General features: G+C 45.7%; 1 protein-coding gene across 1 annotated transcript in view; it reads left to right on the top strand.

Moving 5' to 3' along the window:
• PTPN14 (protein tyrosine phosphatase, non-receptor type 14) overlaps positions 1-17,416 on the top strand; it is a 190,038-nt gene that overhangs the window by 132,207 nt on the left and 40,415 nt on the right. Inside the window, exons 4-7 of the mRNA XM_010853060.1 lie at positions 3,218-3,315; positions 5,635-5,702; positions 14,929-14,999; positions 15,954-16,041. Of these exons, the coding sequence (XP_010851362.1) occupies positions 3,218-3,315; positions 5,635-5,702; positions 14,929-14,999; positions 15,954-16,041 (325 nt within the window). The remainder of the gene's footprint in view (positions 1-3,217; positions 3,316-5,634; positions 5,703-14,928; positions 15,000-15,953; positions 16,042-17,416) is intronic.

Genomic DNA, 17,416 nt, shown 5'->3' with positions numbered 1-17,416 from the left:
ACATCTTTCCCAGCATCAGGGTCTTTTCCAGTGAGTCAGTTCTTCTCATCAGGTGGCCAAAGTATTGGAGTTTCAGCTTCAGCATCAGTTCTTCCAGTGAATATTCAGGACTGATTTCCTTTAGGATGGACTGGTTGGATCTCCTTGCAGTCCAAGGGACTCTCTAGAGTCTTCTCCAACACCACAGTTCAAAAGCATCAATTCTTCGGCGCTAAGCTTTCTTCATAGTCCAATTCTCACATCCATACATGACCACTGGAAAAACCATAGCTTTGACTAGATGGACCTTTGCTGGCAAAGTAATGTCTCTGCTTTTTAATATGCTGTCTAGGTTGATCATAACTCTTCTTCCAAGGAGCAAGCATCTTTTAATTTCATGGCTGCAGTCACCATCTGCAGTGAAAATGGAGCCCCCCAAAATAAAGTCTGTCACTGTTTTCACTGTTTCTCCATCTATTTGCCATGAAGTGATGGGACCAGAAACCATGATCTTAGTTTTCTCAATGTTGAGTTTTAAGTCAACTTTTTCATTCTCTTCTTTCACTTTCATCAAGAGGCTCTTTAGTTCTTCTCTTTCTGCCATAAGGGTGGTGTCATCTGCATGTCTGAGGTTATTGATATTTCTCCTGGCAATCTTGATTCCAGCTTGTGCTTCATCCAGCCCAGCGTTTCTCATGATGTCCTCTGCACATAAGTTAAAGAAGCAGAGTGACAATATGCAGCCTCGATGTACAGCCTTAGTTGATTTAGTCAGCTGATTTTGACAGGAAGTCAAATTACTGACTCACCAGTGGACCCCCTGAGAGGTAGGGACAATAGGGGAAGGTTGGTAAAAGGGTACAAACATTTAGACAGAAGACGAATAAGAGCTGAGGAACTAATGTATAGTGTGGCTGTGGCTGATAACACTGCACTGTATGTGTGCTCAGTCGTGTCCAACTCTGCGACCCCACAGACTGTAGCCCGCCAGGCTCCTCTGTCCATGGGATTCTCCTGGCAAGAATACTGGAGTGGTCACCTTTTACTCCTCCAGGGGATCTTCCTGACTCAGAATTCAAACCCACATCTCCTGTATCTTCTGCACTGGCAGTCAGATTCATTACCACCGTGTCACCTGGGAAGCCCTGCTACACTGTATAACTTTATATAATTTTATTGAAATTTGCTAAGAGAATAAAACAATTTTTAACCAAGAAAAAGTAAGAATAAATTATATATATAACATATATATATATATATGCTTCTGCTGCTAAGTCGCTTCAGTCGTGTCCGACTCTGTGTGACCCCATAGACGGCAGCCCACCAGGCTCCCCCGTCCCTGGGATTCTCCAGGCAAGAACACTGGAGTGGGTTGCCATTTCCTTCTCCAGTGCATGAAAGTGAAAAGTGAAAGTGAACTCACTCAGTCGTGTCCGACTCTTCGCGACCCCATGGACTGCAGCCTACCAGGCTCCTCCGTCCATGGGATTTTCCAGGCAAGAGTACTGGAGTGGGGTGCCATCACCTTCTCATAATGGACCTTGTAAAATGATTATGAATATTTTAGGTGAAAGATAAAATGATGGTAGGAAAAATAGGTGGCTTTTCTAATAGATATTAAGTTTGACTAGAAAAAATTTTTAGATAACTCAGTGTTGGTCTTTCTAATTTTAATTAAAGGTTTTCCCACCAGAGACTTCCCTAGTGACTCAGATAGTGAAGAGTCTGCCTACAGTGTGGGAGACCTGGGTTCGATCCCTGGGTCAAGAAGATCCCCTGGAGAAGGGAACGGCAACCGACTCCTGTATGCTTGCCTGGAAAATCCCGTGGGCAGAGAAGCCTGGTGGGCCCCAATCCATGGTGTTGCAAAGAGTCGGACATGACTGAGCAACTCACACGCACTTTCCCACCAGAGGCTGCCATGGCTGTCTTTACCCTGTCCTGTAGACTCAAGAGGAAAGAAGTAGAGAACTGTTCCGTAGAGAGAACTGGATTCTTCTTCTCAAATAGGTGCTAGGTTGACATGTGATGGCTTCCCTAGTGGCTCAGACAGTAAAGAATCTGCCTGCCAGTGCAGGAGACCTGGGTTTGATCCCTGGGTTGGGAAGATCCCCTGGAGAAAGGAATGGCTACCCACTCCAGTATTCTTGCCTGGAGAACCCCATGGACCGAGGAACTGGTGGGCTACAGCGCATGGAGTTACAAAGAGTCAGGCATGACTGCATGATTAACAGTACTACTGGCATGTAATGATGTCCATGATATCAAGGCAGAGACAGCAATAATTTGCTCTCAGGGCTGATTGCCTCTCTCCAAGACAGCGGGGCTTTGGGTCACTCCTAAGTTCCCTTGATTGACATGCTGAAGTTTTGAAGACATTACAGAGTTGTGGTTATCAGGAGCGAAGAAGTTGTTAGCATTTGCCAAGAATTAATGCCTAAAAAGTGTGACTGTTCTAGAGGTAGCTTGTTTTAAGAGTATATTCAAAGGAAGTGGAGTCCTGGGATGTAAAGGTTTGGGGTAAGGAGATTTCTAAATGCTTAGGTAATTCTAATTATGATTTTATTGGCAAGGAAACAACAGCACTCTGTTAGCTTCTGAGAACAGTGGTCTGGTCCGAGGTTGATGTTGTATATGGGCACATTCTGTCTGTCTGCACTTTGCTGCTTTGAGGATGTACTTTGGGTTGGAAGGCTCAGTGTCACATTTGATTAGATTTTTGTGAGTTGCAGATGTGGAGGGTGAGCCTGACTGAAAAGCTTTATACTGTCCGTTAGCAGAATTCTAAATGATTTGCCTGTTTGTCTTCTACCCTCTGTAACCTTGGGATTTAAAAAAACAGTGTGTTTCCATAATTTTTTTTCAGGAATGCACACTGTTGCATGGCTTTGGCAGCTGTGTGTTGTGGGTGTCCAGGTGTGCAAGAGTGCTCCCGTCCTCAGTCTCTTGTTATGAAGAGCTGGTCCTTATCAGTAGCTCATCCTGCCGGCCTGCCATGAAATGATGTGATGAGAGCACTTTCAAACTCAGAGCGAAGGGGACATGGCACCTGCCACATCAAACAAAGACAAACACAGGCAGAGGTCACTTTCCATCTTTTATAGACCTGACCTTTATCGACATCACCTGTGTATCCTGCTGTGTACACAAGGCGTCATATCTAGAGGCATTCATGGCGTGGGAATATATTCCAAGTATGTGTTTTTAAGGTTATTTCTTCTTCTGTTTCCATAAATAGATATCAGTATTACCTGCAAGTCAAAAAAGACGTGCTTGAAGGGCGGCTGCGGTGTTCGCTGGAACAGGTGATCCGGCTGGCAGGCTTAGCTGTGCAAGGTAAGAGTGGGGACTGGTGTTTGACAATCCATCTGGTCTTAAATGCTGGCACCACTAGCCTCTCAGAGGGAAAAGCTAAATTTACTTAAATGATCCCTTTGTAACTCTTTTTGCATTTTGAGCTATCTTACATTAAAAGTGCAGAGGTAGTGACTTTTGGTGGCAGGATGGTGGATTCCTCAAAGCTGTTTGCAAATTGCTCAAGCTTGTATAATTTTAGTTTTATTTGAAGAAATAGCAGTTTTCATCCTGCCTCTAATTAAAGCTCCATTGCAGGGTTTGTAGACCATTTTCTTAGAATTTTTCCACTGCCCAATGTGGTCATATTTTGTGGCTTGATGTTATGACTCTGTGACTTTCACATCAGTTTCAAGTGTGAGAGCCTAAGACATTATAGTGTACTTTATTCTGACAGGTAAAGAGAGAAATTTAAACTGCAGTGTAGTAATGTGAGATAGCTAATGTGTGTCAGAGTCAATTTATCCTTCAACCTACCCTACTTACACCGATCTAGATCAATCAGACAGCTGTTTTTTTCTTTTTAATCTGTAAATTTTTACACCTATTTGTGTAGCACACTGTGTAATCTTTTACATATATTTATACACTGTTCTTTATTGACTGGTAGCTTCATTGTCTTTAGTCATGTTAAAAACAAGAAGATAAAAAGACAAGTTTCTTTTAAAAAAGAAACATGTTTCCCTTGCAGTAGCTACTTTGCTTAAAATCAGATACCATCCAAATGTAGGCCTGCCAGCTGCAGAGTCCTTGCTGTGTGGATTGTTGTTCTAGAAACTGTGAACTGAACTTCTCATCCCAAACTCTGCACTGAAGTTAAACCTTTTGGACTTTAAATGCCTGAAGTGGCAGCCTTTCCCTGATAACTTTCATTCCTGGGATGTTAATGGGTTAGCAGTTTTAGTTGGCCATATGATACTTAGTAGTTAGCTTCTCCCTGTGGATTGGAAGTCTGCAAAATACTTTGTATCTCATCTGTTCACCTAAAGACTGGAAAAGGAAGGAGCAATGCCCAGACTGTATATGAGGACCATCAGTAGTTATAATTGAAAAATCAAACAGTGGAGAAGATACCCTTAATGGGGAGATGAATGGAAAGATCTGGTGGGTCCCTCATCTTCCAATTGGGTCTTTCTCCTTTAAGTGCTTCCTTTTCTTCTTCTTTTTTTTAACTCTCTTTTTTCCCCTCTCACTCTTCAATCACTGGGCTCATTACAAGCATCCTGGATATTGGAGGACCTCAGTGATCGCTTTCAGGCTAAAGGAAGTTGGTGAACTTACTCTAGGATCCTTTTACTTGGATCCTTGAAGTTTGCTATTCAATCTGATGAAATCCTCTAGCTATAATATTTGTAGAATATTTTTTCTGAGAACCTTCATTGGGAGTTAGAAAGTCACATCAACAGAGAGATAAGCTGTGACAAAGTATGATAACAGATGACTGACCTTGGAAATAGGCAGTGCTCTTGGTCTTTGGTATTTCCAAATGCCTCACCTTGTAATTACTTGTAGGAATTTACACATATTTGTAGGTGAAACCCTGCCTTCTTGGTAACGTCTTCACCCTGGCCTTCTGTGTGGATCCGCTTATTTTTGTTACCTTAAAGATGTCTGGATCCATTTCTACCTGATAGTGAACATTTAGCATGAAATTTAAATATCATACTGTTTTGATTTTTTTGTTGTTGTTGAGAGCAAGTAGGATAAGATGCAAGACATTTATTGATTTATGATAGAGGTTCTCTGTGTTCATTTTATGTGTGTTCAGACTTACAATTGTGGGATAAAAACAGGACAAAACAGAATTCGGGGCATCTTGTAACACGTGGAGTTGCTTTGGAGGTGTAAAAATATGCAGCGCTGCTCGCCAAGGGTGATTCACAGTGGGAATTTCCAGCTGCAAATATATGAAGAGATGCAGATGGGTTTGGCTCTTCAGTTCTCAAAATTAACCTTGTGTTAAAAAGTCCCCTTGGCAGATAGTCTTAAGATCTGTGTTGGCACATATTTCATAAAAGATAAATATAGGTTTGTTTTAAATTCTTAAAATAGATTAGGAATCACTTTCAAATGTCGCTATTCTTGCTAGAGAATTATGTTGCAGTGGTTGCATGCTGATATTTACATTATTGCTATGTAAAAGTGGTAGTAATAGCAAACCCATCTTGGCGCTGTTTGTATTTAATAATAGTGCAGAAATAGGATGAGGTGAGAAGAGTAAATATAGTAATAAGTTTACCCTATTTTATCCCATCTTTAATGTCATATAATAAAGACTACCCTCCCCCCTTTTCTTTTCAGCTGATTTTGGAGATTATAATCAGTTTGATTCTCAAGATTTCCTCAGAGAATATGTACTATTTCCTATGGTAAGTGTATCTTCCTTTTTCTTAATTCATGTTCTATCTTCTTTTGATACTTAATTCTTTCCTTCCAAGATCTCAGAAGAATTTACACATGTATTCCCTGGAAGAATGTCCCTGCATTTATGGAGATAAGTTTTCTAAGACCCTGAGAAAAGTAAAGATGCCTCTTCTTACCTCCTCAGAAGCCTTCCCTGCCTCATACACTAGCCTTGAGTACTGAACACTCTCTTCCTTTTTTTTTTTTTTTAAATATTTGTATATTTATTTGGCTGCACCAGGTCTTAGCTGCAGAATGTGAACTCTTGTTGTGGCATGTGGTGTCTAGTTTCCTGACCAGGAATCGAACCCGGGCCCCCTGCATTGGAAGCTCAAAGTCTTAGCCACTGGAGCCCCAGGAAAGTCCCTGTCTTTCCTTCTGAGCCTCTCAGCTTGGTCCCACTCCAGAGCCTTTGTCCTGTCTGTCCTCTGTCTGGAATGCTCAGCCCAGGGTCTTCCTGTGACTGCTCGTTCAGATCTTGATTCAAATACTGCCTCCTTGTCCTTGAGCGCCTGTAGGATACACTCCAACCATCCAGCACTTCCTGCTAAATCCCCTTTTATATACATACTTTAGAGGTCTTTCAGGATCTAAAGGTGTTCCTTCTTTCCTTCATTTTTATTGTCAGCTGAAATGTCTTCTCTGTGGTGCTTAAACAGGGAGCTTCTCTGTCTTGTCCATGGTTGCCTGGTACATAATTTTGTGCTCACGTGGGTTTATTGAATGAGTCTACGAAGTAAAATGTCCATTCTTGGGTTAAATTAGGGATGAGGCTAGGTTTTTATTCTTGGGAAAGTTTTGGTAGCTTTGGAGTAATTGAGAAGAGCTTTCGTCAGGAAAGTTAAAATATTTGAAAAGCCATCTTAGGGAAAAGCCATGCCCACTGCAATGCTCAGCTCTGATTTTATAAATCATGATCACTCACCACTGTGTGTCTGTGTGCTCCAAGCACTGACCTGGGTTTGCAAAATCTGAATGCAAATCCAAGTGTGATAAAATGTGATCAGGATTTTATGTAGAGAGAGGTTACCTGTGTTTTGGGCTTGAGGGACTAATGGTGTGTGAACTGCATGTTAAAAGATGAGCAGCATTGTGGCAGGTGGTGGTCAGGGGGAGCAAGGGATGCTCTAGACAGAGGGAGGAGGAGCAGGGGTGAGGTGGCAGGCGTGACTGGATAGGAGTCAGCTGGCCATCCTGATGGCCACTCAGGGGAGCGGCGGCAGAGAAGCTGGAAACATCTGAGGGGTTCACATGTGTGGGCTCCATCCAGGGGTTCACAGACCCCACACTTTGAGAACTGCTGGATTAGAGCAATGAGACTGTTTGCAGGAGGATGTCGGATGAGAGTTCTTGGCATGACATAGGAATTAGGTGTTGGTCCGTGTAGCTCAGATGGTAAAGAATCTGCCTGCAATGCGGGAGGCCCGGGTTCAATTCCCAGGACGGGGAAGATCCCCTGGAGAAGGGAATGGCTACCTACTCCAGTGTTCTTGCCTGGAGAATCCCATGGACAGAGGAGCCTGGTACAGTCCACGGGGTTGCAAAAGGCTGGACACGACTGAGGGACTATCACCACTACACTATAGGATAGAAACAAAAAAAGCAACACGAGGTATGTTGGGAGTGCAATGGGCAGAGCTCGGCATCTCACCTACTGTGGCCTCTGAGAGAGAGTTGAGTGTCTGGAGACAAAGGTGTTAAGTTTTGAGAGGCTAGAAATTATCTGTGTCAGTGCATGAGAGGAATCTAAATTAGTCCCAAGTTAAAAACTTTTTTTTTAATTTTTATAGAATTCTTAAAGGTTAGTTTCAGTTTACAATTATTACAAAATCTTGGCTGTGTTCCCCATATTGTTCAATACATTCTTGAGCCTCTCTTTTGTCCACTAATCTGTTCCTCCCACTCCTCCACCCCCATGTTGTTCCTCTTCCCTCCCTCAACTGGTCACCGCTGGTTTGTTCTCTGTGTCTGTGAGTCTGCTTCTTTTTGTTATATTCAGTACTTTGTCATATTTTTTTAGATTCCATATAAAAGTGATATCATACAGTATTTGTCTTTCTCTGTCTGAAATGTTTCACTTAGTATAACACTCTCCAAAATGTTGCTGCACGTGGCAAAATTTTGTTCTTTTTATGGCTGCGTTACTTGTTTCATTGTGTGTGTGTGTGTGTCGTGCGCCTGCGTGCACCTCCCGCATCTTCTCTATCCATTCATCTGCTGATGGACGTGTGTGTGTGTGTGTGTGCGTGCGTGTGCACGTGCACGCCTGCGTGCGCTTGCCGCATCTTCTCTATCCATTCGTCTGCTGATGGACGTGTGTGTGTGTGTGTGTGCGTGCGTGTGCACGTGCACGCCTGCGTGCGCTTGCCGCATCTTCTCTATCCATTCGTCTGCTGATGGACGTGTGTGTGTGTGTGTGTGCGTGCGTGTGCACGTGCACGCCTGCGTGCGCTTGCCGCATCTTCTCTATCCATTCGTCTGCTGATGGACGTGTGTGTGTGTGTGTGTGCGTGCGTGTGCACGTGCACGCCTGCGTGCGCTTGCCGCATCTTCTCTATCCATTCGTCTGCTGATGGACGTGTGTGTGTGTGTGTGTGCGTGCGTGTGCACGTGCACGCCTGCGTGCGCTTGCCGCATCTTCTCTATCCATTCGTCTGCTGATGGACGTGTGTGTGTGTGTGTGTGCGTGCGTGTGCACGTGCACACCTGCGTGCACCTGCCGCATCTTCTCTATCCATTCATCTGCTGATGGATGTGTGTGTGTGTGCGTGTGTGCACTTGCCGCATCTTCTCTATCCATTCATCTGCTGATGGACGTGTGTGTGTGTGCACGCGCACGCCTGCATGCACCTGCCGCATCTTCTCTATCCATTCGTCTGCTGATGGGCGTGTGTGTGTGTGTGTGTGTGTGTGTGTGCACCTGCCGCATCTTCTCTATCCATTCATCTGCTGATGGGCGTCTAGGGTGTTTCTGTAGTTTGTCAGGGGCTTCTTCCCTGGTGGCTCAGGCACTAAAGAATCCACCTGCAAAGCGGGAGACCTGGGTTCGATCCCTGGGTTGGGAAGATCCCCTGGAGGAGGGCACGGCAAGCCACTCCAGTGTTCTTGGCTGGAGACTCCCATGGATGGAGGAGCCGTGGTGAGTCCGCAGCAGAGCTGAACACGGCCAAGCGGCTGAGCAGAGCACGCAGTTCGTCAGCTGGAAACGTTGCTGCTGTGGACTTGCAGGTGCACGTGTCTTTTAGAATTCGTGTTTTTGTTTTTCCAAATATGTACCCAGGAGTGGAATGGCTGGGGCATGTGGTGGTTTCATTTTTCATTTCTTGAGGAACCTCCACACTGTTCCCTGCAGTGGCTACAGAAGTTTACACTCCCACCTGCAGTGTACAAGCGTTGCCTTTCCTCTAAATTCATCTGAACCTTAACCTTATTCTTCTAAGTTAGGGAAATACTGCAAAATCTCTAACTTTTTATGAGTAGCTCTGTCTTTAGTCTTATTCCAAGATAAGAGCAGTATTATCCGCTGGGCCTGCTGTTTTTGGCGCCTTATTAATTCCACTGATTAAATCAACCTCTGTTCAGAGAGATTTGTGGATTACTTAGCAGAGTTCTGCATGGGACTTGGTGTCCATGTCTCTGACATCTCAGAAGTTCACCTCAAAAGTCAAGCTATTTTCCTGTGTGCGTGGTGGAAGGAAAAATGAAGCTCATACCTCAGAATTTTAGAGAGTGTGCATACTTGTGTCAAATGAAGGTGATGAACTTGATAGTTTTCTACAATTTCTTTCCTTTACCTTTCTCTCGTTAAAGGTCTCTGCCACGTAGCCTTTAGGCAGAGACCGGGAGAATATTCAAAGTGGATTTCCAGCATGAGATGTGTGCATTTGTGGATGGTAAAATGCTTTGACAGGTTTAAGTGAAGCAGTAAAGGAGTTATTTTGTACATATCATATCTTTTTCAGAATAAAACCTGTCTCCACTAGGCTCTAAGCAAATTGGATATTAAAATAGCCCAGACCTCATTCAGTTTCATTATGGACAGACAGATATTGGTGGTATTGCTCTTGGATCTAAAACTTCCCCTTTTGGGATAGTAGCTACTAGTGATGGGGCCTATTTACAGTCAGATTGAAATGAATTAACCTTAAATAAAATTTTAAATTTAGTTCCTAGGTTGCATAAGATACATTTTTAAAAAATGCTCAATAGCCACCTGTGGCTCATGGCTACTGTCTGGAAGGCTTGGATATGGAACATTTCCATCATTCCAGAAAGTCCTGTTGGGCACTGTTGAGGATGAAGTGGCAGAAGCTGATGTCAGCTTGTATGTCTTAATCGTAAATATTCCTTGGCTTTTGTCATCAGTCATGTGTCTTTTAGGGCTTCCCTGGTAGCTCAGCTGGTAAAGAATGTGCCTGCAATGCAGGAGAGCCTGGTTCGATTCCTGGGTCAGGAAGATCCCCTGGAGAAGGGATAGGCTACCCACTCTAGTATTCTTGGGTATCCCTGGTGGCTCAGAGGGTAAAGAATCCACTTGCAGTGTGGGAGACCTGGGTTCAATCCCTGGGTTGGAAAGATCCCCTGGAGGGAGGGCATGGCAGCCCACTCCAGTAATTTTGTCAGGAAAATCCCATGGACAGAGAAGCCTGATGGGCTACAGTCCATGGGATGGCAAAGAGTCAGACACAACTGAGCAACTAGGCACAGCACAGCACGTATCCTTCTTCCACTCCACCCCCCACCCCTGTTGTATTCTGGATGCACTGTGGCCTGTGGTCAGGCGGCTTAGAGTATAGGGGTTAAGTGTTCTGTGCCTGTACCCTGGCTGTGCCATTTACTGGCTGGACAAACTTGGGCACATTATTTAGCCAAAGACTCCATTTTCTCATGTAAAAATGAGGATGACAAGCCTGGTCTGATTGTGAGGATAAAAGGAGAGAATGCATGATGTGAAGTACTTAACTTGGCACACAGTAAATTCTCAGTAAGTGTTTGTTCAGCCATCACTGTCGTCGTCATTCATATTATCATCATCATCGGAATATTTTTCTGTCTCAGGCAGGCACAGGATGCTGAAGTGTGTGCCTTCTAGGCATGAATACTCTGCGCTGTTGGAAATGTGAGCAGACAGGGGACAGGCAGAGGGTATTAGTGATCATTCAGCAGCTTTGTGTAGTTCAGACTCTACTCAGTACTCTGTAATGGCCTATGTGGGAAAAGAATGTAAAAATGAGTGGATATATGTATATATATGCAACTCAGGGGACCCAGGTTCGATCTCTGGGTGGAGAAGATCCCCTGGAGAAGGAAATGGCAACCCACTCCAGTACTCTTGCCTGGAAGATCCCATGGATGGAGGAGCCTGGTAGGCCACAGTCCACGGGGTCGCAAAGCATCGGACAGGACTTAGTGACTAAACCACCAACCAATATGTGCATGTATAACTGATTCGCTTTGCTGTACAGCTGAAACTAACACAACATTGTAAATCAACTATACACCAATACAATTTTTTAAAAAACCTAAAACAAAAACAAAACAATCTCATTTGGCAATATGAAACTGACATGTCGTGTATTTGGTTCAGCTCACTCGACACTTATTGGTCACCTACTGTATGCAGAGAGTTTGTAAGCAGGTATCATTTAGAGCCCTGAGATGGGCCATGGCGGTGATGTGGAGGCTTGCAGCTTTCTGAACTTAAGTCTCTGTCATTTCTAGTAGGAGGGAGACAAGGATAAAGGGTAAGATGAGTATCCAGACAACTGTGTGAGAAAGACAGGGCTTCCCAGGTGACACAGTGGTAAAGAAGCCACCTGCCTATCAGGAGATATGAGGTCAATCCCTGAGTTGGAAAGATCGCCTGGAGAAGGAAATGGCAACCTGCTCCAGTATTCTTGCCTGGGAAACCCCATGGATGGAGGAGCCCGGCGGGCTGCAGTCCATGGAGTTGCAAAGAGCTGACACGAATGAGTGACTAAACAGCCGCAATAACAAAATGTAAGGAGGACAGTAGGCAGATTCTGGTAAGGACTATGGGAGAGACACACAGGGCCGAAGATGTAGCTCCAGAGTGGGAAAGGCTTCTGTCCCTCCCGGCCGAACATGGAAGCCTTGTCCAGGGAATGGCAGGTGTGATGGACCTCAAAGACGTCGGGGTGACATGTGAAAGCGGTTTGTGTTGGGAATAGTTGGCCTGAGGTTACAAACTTGGGAGAAGAGGTCTGAAGGGACGTCTGGGTCGCCCTGAAGCACGGTCTGAATGCCAGGCCCAGGTGGTGACCTGATTGAGCAGGCAGTGGGGAGCCATGGCAGGTTGTACACTTTCCGCTGGGTTCCACTAGCGCTTTCAAAGGGCAGAATGCATTCCTTTGGTGGGGGAGGGAACCGGGGATGAATGGCTGTGTTTGATCTCATAAAGCCACTGAAATTTGTCAAATGGCATTTCTGCGGCTGAGCAAAAGAACAAAGTTAAGTACACAGGGCGCTCCCCAGGTGTGCAGCTGTGTGCAGGCTCGCTCCCTGCCATTTTTCATCCTCTGCCTCTCTGGCCCGGCCCAGTGGCGGGGCCGCGTGCCTCAGGGAGGCCCAGACGCAGATGGAGCTGGTAGGGTTGAGTACAATAGTAGAGGGTCCCTTTGGACTTTTTCTTCTTTCAGAGAATTGGAGGCAGCGGTTTACTGGAGCACTCTTTGATCTTCACTTAGCTTTATTTTATCCTATTGTGCCACACCTTTTACTGGCTTTTCAAAATTAATATCGAGTTATCCCTAGTCCTCGGTAGCCAGATGTATACCCAGAGCTAGATTTCTAAGCCACGTGGCATCTTTGTGATCCCACAGCATAAAACTGAAAACACGTCAAGCTTTATTTCCTAACATGGACTTGAGTTGCTTCAAGTGGGTGGCTAAACAGACAACAGCACTTTGAAAAATAAGAGCTGTCAGTAATTCCCTCAGTCTTCTCTAAGGTCTCTCAGGACCATCTGCAGAGCTCTAAGAATTTCCAGTATAGAGCTATGCTAGCATTTTCCAACATTAAAAATATTCTGATTTTTTTTTTCTTTTTATAATTTCATCATTTGAGATGGGATGTTTCTTACAGTTTTGAGATGTACCTTCTTGGGGATAGTGTTTCATGAAAAGTGGCTGAAGTGGAGCTAATCTTTCTGTACATGATATTTTACAACAAAGGGAATGAGGCATTTTGGATGGTTTGAAAGCATCAGCCCTCACCGCCTCACACCCACCACCACCCAGCCCCGCCCAGAGGCTGTGATGAGCCTCGGAGGGCCTCCCTGGGACGCACAGCTCAAACAGCCCTCCGCTGGGGCTCAGAGGAGGATAGAACTTTCCAGGCTGCTGCCCAGGAAGGGCAGAGGCAGCAGGGTTCCTGGCGGGAGCCACCCACAGGATAAGCTTTAGAATCACCACGCCTGTCAGTGTCTCAGGAACTGACTGGTCTCCCCGTCTTGGATTTATTCCTCCAGACTCCATCTCACTTTCCCAGTAGGTGTTTAACAAGCTCTGTAAATACTCACACTGTCCTAGAAGGGGAATTGAGAAGCCCTGTGTCCAGTTGACTCTACTCCCACGGGAGCTGGCGCAACACTGGTCCAGGGGCCTGGGGTTTATCTGGTCAAGACGCCAGCTGGTTAGCTCCCCAGCTATTATATTCCGGAGCTCCCTTGAGGTAGTTTAGCTGTCGTGGCCTCTTTTGCTCCCAAGGCCCTGCCAAGTAGCCTCTGAATGAGCCTGCTTTGCCTAAAGTGGCTCTGAATTAGTTTGCTGGGATTGGGCCAGTGGATAAGAAGGTCAGGCACTGTCCCTTCCTGGGCTCAACTTTTGAGAGGATGGTGGCCTGGAAACTCATTTGCCTGTATATCCTCACATTTTTCTTAAAAATGGGGAGGCACTTACAAAGCTTTTTTTTTTTTGGCCATGCCAGGTGGCATGCAGGATCTTAGTTCTCCGAGTAGGGATCAGACCCATGCCCCCTACATTGGGAGTGTTGGGTCCTAACCATTGGACTACCAGGGAAGTCCCTTACAAAGCATTTTAAATAAAAATCTGAGAGGCAGGCAGATAGGGAAGAAGAAGCAAAATGAAAAAGAACTAAGGCCCTCCAGAGTTTAGGTGACAACCCCAAATATGCCTCGGAGTAGCCTATTATAATGCAGAGCCCTGTTACAAAAGTGAACATGAACCTCTGTTCTAAAACTGACAACCTGTAATTCAAAGGAATAAAAGGAGCAAAACAGAAATAGAGACATAGATGAACACATATATGGACACCAAGCAGGGAGAAGGGGGTGGGATGAATTGGGAGAGTGGGATTGACGTATGCACACTACAGTATATAAAGCAGGTGACTAGTGAGGACCTGCTGCATAGCACAGGGACCTCTGCTCACGCTCTGTGGTGACCTCAGTGGGATGAAAATCCAAACAAGAGGGGGTACCTGTATGCTGCGATTGCTGCTGCTAAGTTGCTTCAGTCGTGTCCGACTCTGTGCGACCCCATAGATGGCAGCCCACCAAGCTCCCCCATCCCTGGGATTCTCCAGGCAAGAACCCTAGAGTGAGTTGCCAGTTCCTCCTCCAATGCATGAAAGTGAAAAGTGAAAGTGAAGACAGTCGTGTCCGACCCTCAGCGACCCCATGGACTGCAGCCTACCAGGCTCCTCCGTCCATGGGATTTTCCAGAAAAGAGTACTGGAATGGGGTCCCATTGCCTTCTCCGGGGTATCTGTATACATAAAGCTGATTTGGGTTTCCATAGTAGCTCAGCTGGTAAAGAATCCACTTGCAATGCAGGAGACCCAGGTTCGATCCCTGGGTTGGGAAGATCCCCTGGAGAAGGGAATGGCTACCCACTCCAGTGTTCTTGCCTAGGAAACCCTATGGACAGAGGAGGCTGGCGGGCTACAGTCCATGGACTACCAAGAGTCAGACACGACTGAGTGACTACCACTTTAACACTTTAAAGCTGACCTGCTTTGCTGTCCAGCAGAAACTAACACAACATTGTAAGGCCACTCTACTCCAGTAAAAATTAAAAGAAAAAGGAATTGCAGAGGATTAAAGGGAGGTTGAGGGAGTGAGGCGGGTCAGGGGCATTTTTAGAAAAAAGGAGCACGTCAAGGCTCATGAGCAAAATCGCAAGGCACCTGAACTGCTTTCCATTTTGACAGGATTTGGCTCTGGAAGAAGCTGTTCTGGAGGAACTGACGCAGAAGGTGGCCCAGGAGCGCAAAGCCCACAGGTGAGGCGGGGCTGCCCGCTGGCCTGTCTGAGACAGGAGGGGGTGGCCCCCACCCCGAGTCCCCACAGTTCTTTTTCTTGTAGCAAGTGACTCAGCTCTGTTCTGAGAGTGCATGTAGATTGGAAAACTGTGCTCCCTGCCCCTACTCCCCTTTCTTTTTTCTCTCTTCCCTTTTTTTTTTCCTTTCTCCCCCTTCCATCCCGCCTTTCCCCTGTTCTTCAACACCAGTAGACCCACACTGATGCGGAGCGGTTGGCCGGAGGAATTCCTCTCTGTGACCTTCCTAAAACTCTGCTGCCCGACTTGGGAAGCCTGGGGCTGCTTGTGCTGAGTGTAGACCTCAAGAGCTACTTTGGGTGGGAAAGTCAAGGTCAAGGAGAAAAATGGTGAGATTCAAGTCATCACTGAGAGCTTGCTCAGGGCTGCTTGGAGCTCTTTGGGATGAATAAAAAATAAACAGCTTCCCTTCCAACTAAATCACCACCACTTCCAACCTCAGAGGATATGTGCAGCAGTCCTGGATTCTCCTAACTTGGTTACTTGGCTCCCAAATTATCATCCTTATAATCTTTTTCCTTTCTTCCTTTTTTCCTTCTTTTTTTCTTAACAGTGGAGATCTTTTTTCCCAGGTTGGAGAAAAATACTATTTTCCACCCCCCCCCACCCCGCCACAGTGGTCAGCATTATTCACCAGGACGTCTGGCATAATCCATGTTCATAGGGCTGTGGCTCTCAATTAAATGCTTTGCCTTCCTCTTATTCCCTGTTGAGTGAAAGGTTACTGGGGGAAATGTTAATGAATTACTTAGCAATGCACCGTGCCCACAGTTGGGTGATGATGGCTTTTCTCAGAACTAAAGCCACGATTCTGGAATTTGCCACCAGGAGGGTCGGGCCTTCCACTGATTTTATTGCCCTTAACCGTTTCCTCCTTCGATGCTCTTTTGGTTTTAGTGGAATCCTGCCAGCAGAAGCCGAGCTTATGTACATCAACGAGGTGGAACGCTTGGATGGATTTGGACAGGAGATCTTCCCTGTGAAGGTAGCACCCGCTGTCCTTGCTTCAGCTGTCTCAGAACAGCACAGGCATTTGGAAAACCAGTGTTGCTTGAGAGCAGAGAACCAGAAGGCTTGGCTTTCTCATTTCTACATGGCATTAGTTAGCACCAATTTACTCTAGTGAAAGCAAACCTTTCTTTGTTAATGGAGAGATTTTGAAGCTTTCCACAGTCCTTAGCAGACTATCTCAATTGTAAGACAGTGTTCTGAGTGAGTACCAACACCAGCCCATCTGGTGCCGAGAAGTTATCAAGGTCACAGCCGACCTTAGAGCGGGACACATAGCAAATGTCGTGTGCGCCTTAATGCAGATCCTCCCCGGCAGTTTTCCTCCTCGGCCTTTTCTTTTCTCTTCTTGGGGCTGATGCAGTGATAACTGTTTGTGAGGAAGAATGAAACATTTCCTGGATACAATTATACTTTATTTCTCTGGCTCTAGAGAGCCTCTGCTGTGGGTTTCCAGCCCCTTTGCTGTTTTCTGGAAAGTATGCCTAGGAAATGGTTATAAGCACATCCCACCCTTTGCAACAGATTCACCTCCTGAAGTGAGGGTGTGGTGGTGGGGTCATGGTGCAAGACCGTCTATAGAACGGAGTCCATCACCCAAACTCATTTTCCTCTCTCTGCTGACCCACATTACCAAAGACGGAGTTTTATCAGAAACCTAAAGCAACTGGCACATTTCAGCGATTTGGGAGACGCCTGCAATTTCAGCGTAAACATTTCACTCCAAACTGGCTCCACTGGCTGCTTTATAAGCGTTCTGTTCCCCCTCCATCGCACGTTTGCAATTTGCCTTAATGAGAACTGCCCATGTGTATCAAGTAGAATCGAGCAGGGTGGCCGCAGCTTGCAAAAAAGGCTAAATGACTCTTTTTTAGATTTGTTTAATTTTCTTTTGCTTCTCTAATGGCTGCCCTTCATAGGGTTGTAATCCATTTTCCTTGCAATAATGCCTTATGAAGCCATCTGCATCCCGCTTACATTTCAGCAGCCCATATATAGTCATGATATTTTGGAAAATCAGAGTAAACTTTTCTCCACTTCTAGAAAACCGACTTCTCGGGCCTGTAAGTTGGAGGTTTGGTCGTGGGGGTCCTTTGCTTGCGTGGTTTTTAGTCATTCTGAACTGTGGGAAACAGAGGCAGTGAAGACAGCGTTGAAATCCGCGGTGCTGGGTTCAGATGCATTTTTGAGTCTGTCCTTTAGTGGGAAAAGTACAGGGAGCTACCAGAGCTACTCCGAGTGGGCAGACGGGCTCGGCTGACTCACGGCCCGTGGGCGTAACTCCTCTGGGCTGCTGCTTTTTTTCCTCCCCCACCGCATATCTGTTCATGACTCAGGTGACCACCTACAGA

Source organism: Bison bison, unplaced genomic scaffold (genome assembly GCF_000754665.1).
Source record: "Bison bison bison isolate TAMUID 2011002044 unplaced genomic scaffold, Bison_UMD1.0 scf7180017864322, whole genome shotgun sequence".
Taxonomy (NCBI): domain Eukaryota; kingdom Metazoa; phylum Chordata; class Mammalia; order Artiodactyla; family Bovidae; genus Bison; species Bison bison.
This window is presented reverse-complemented; position numbering and strand designations above follow the sequence as displayed.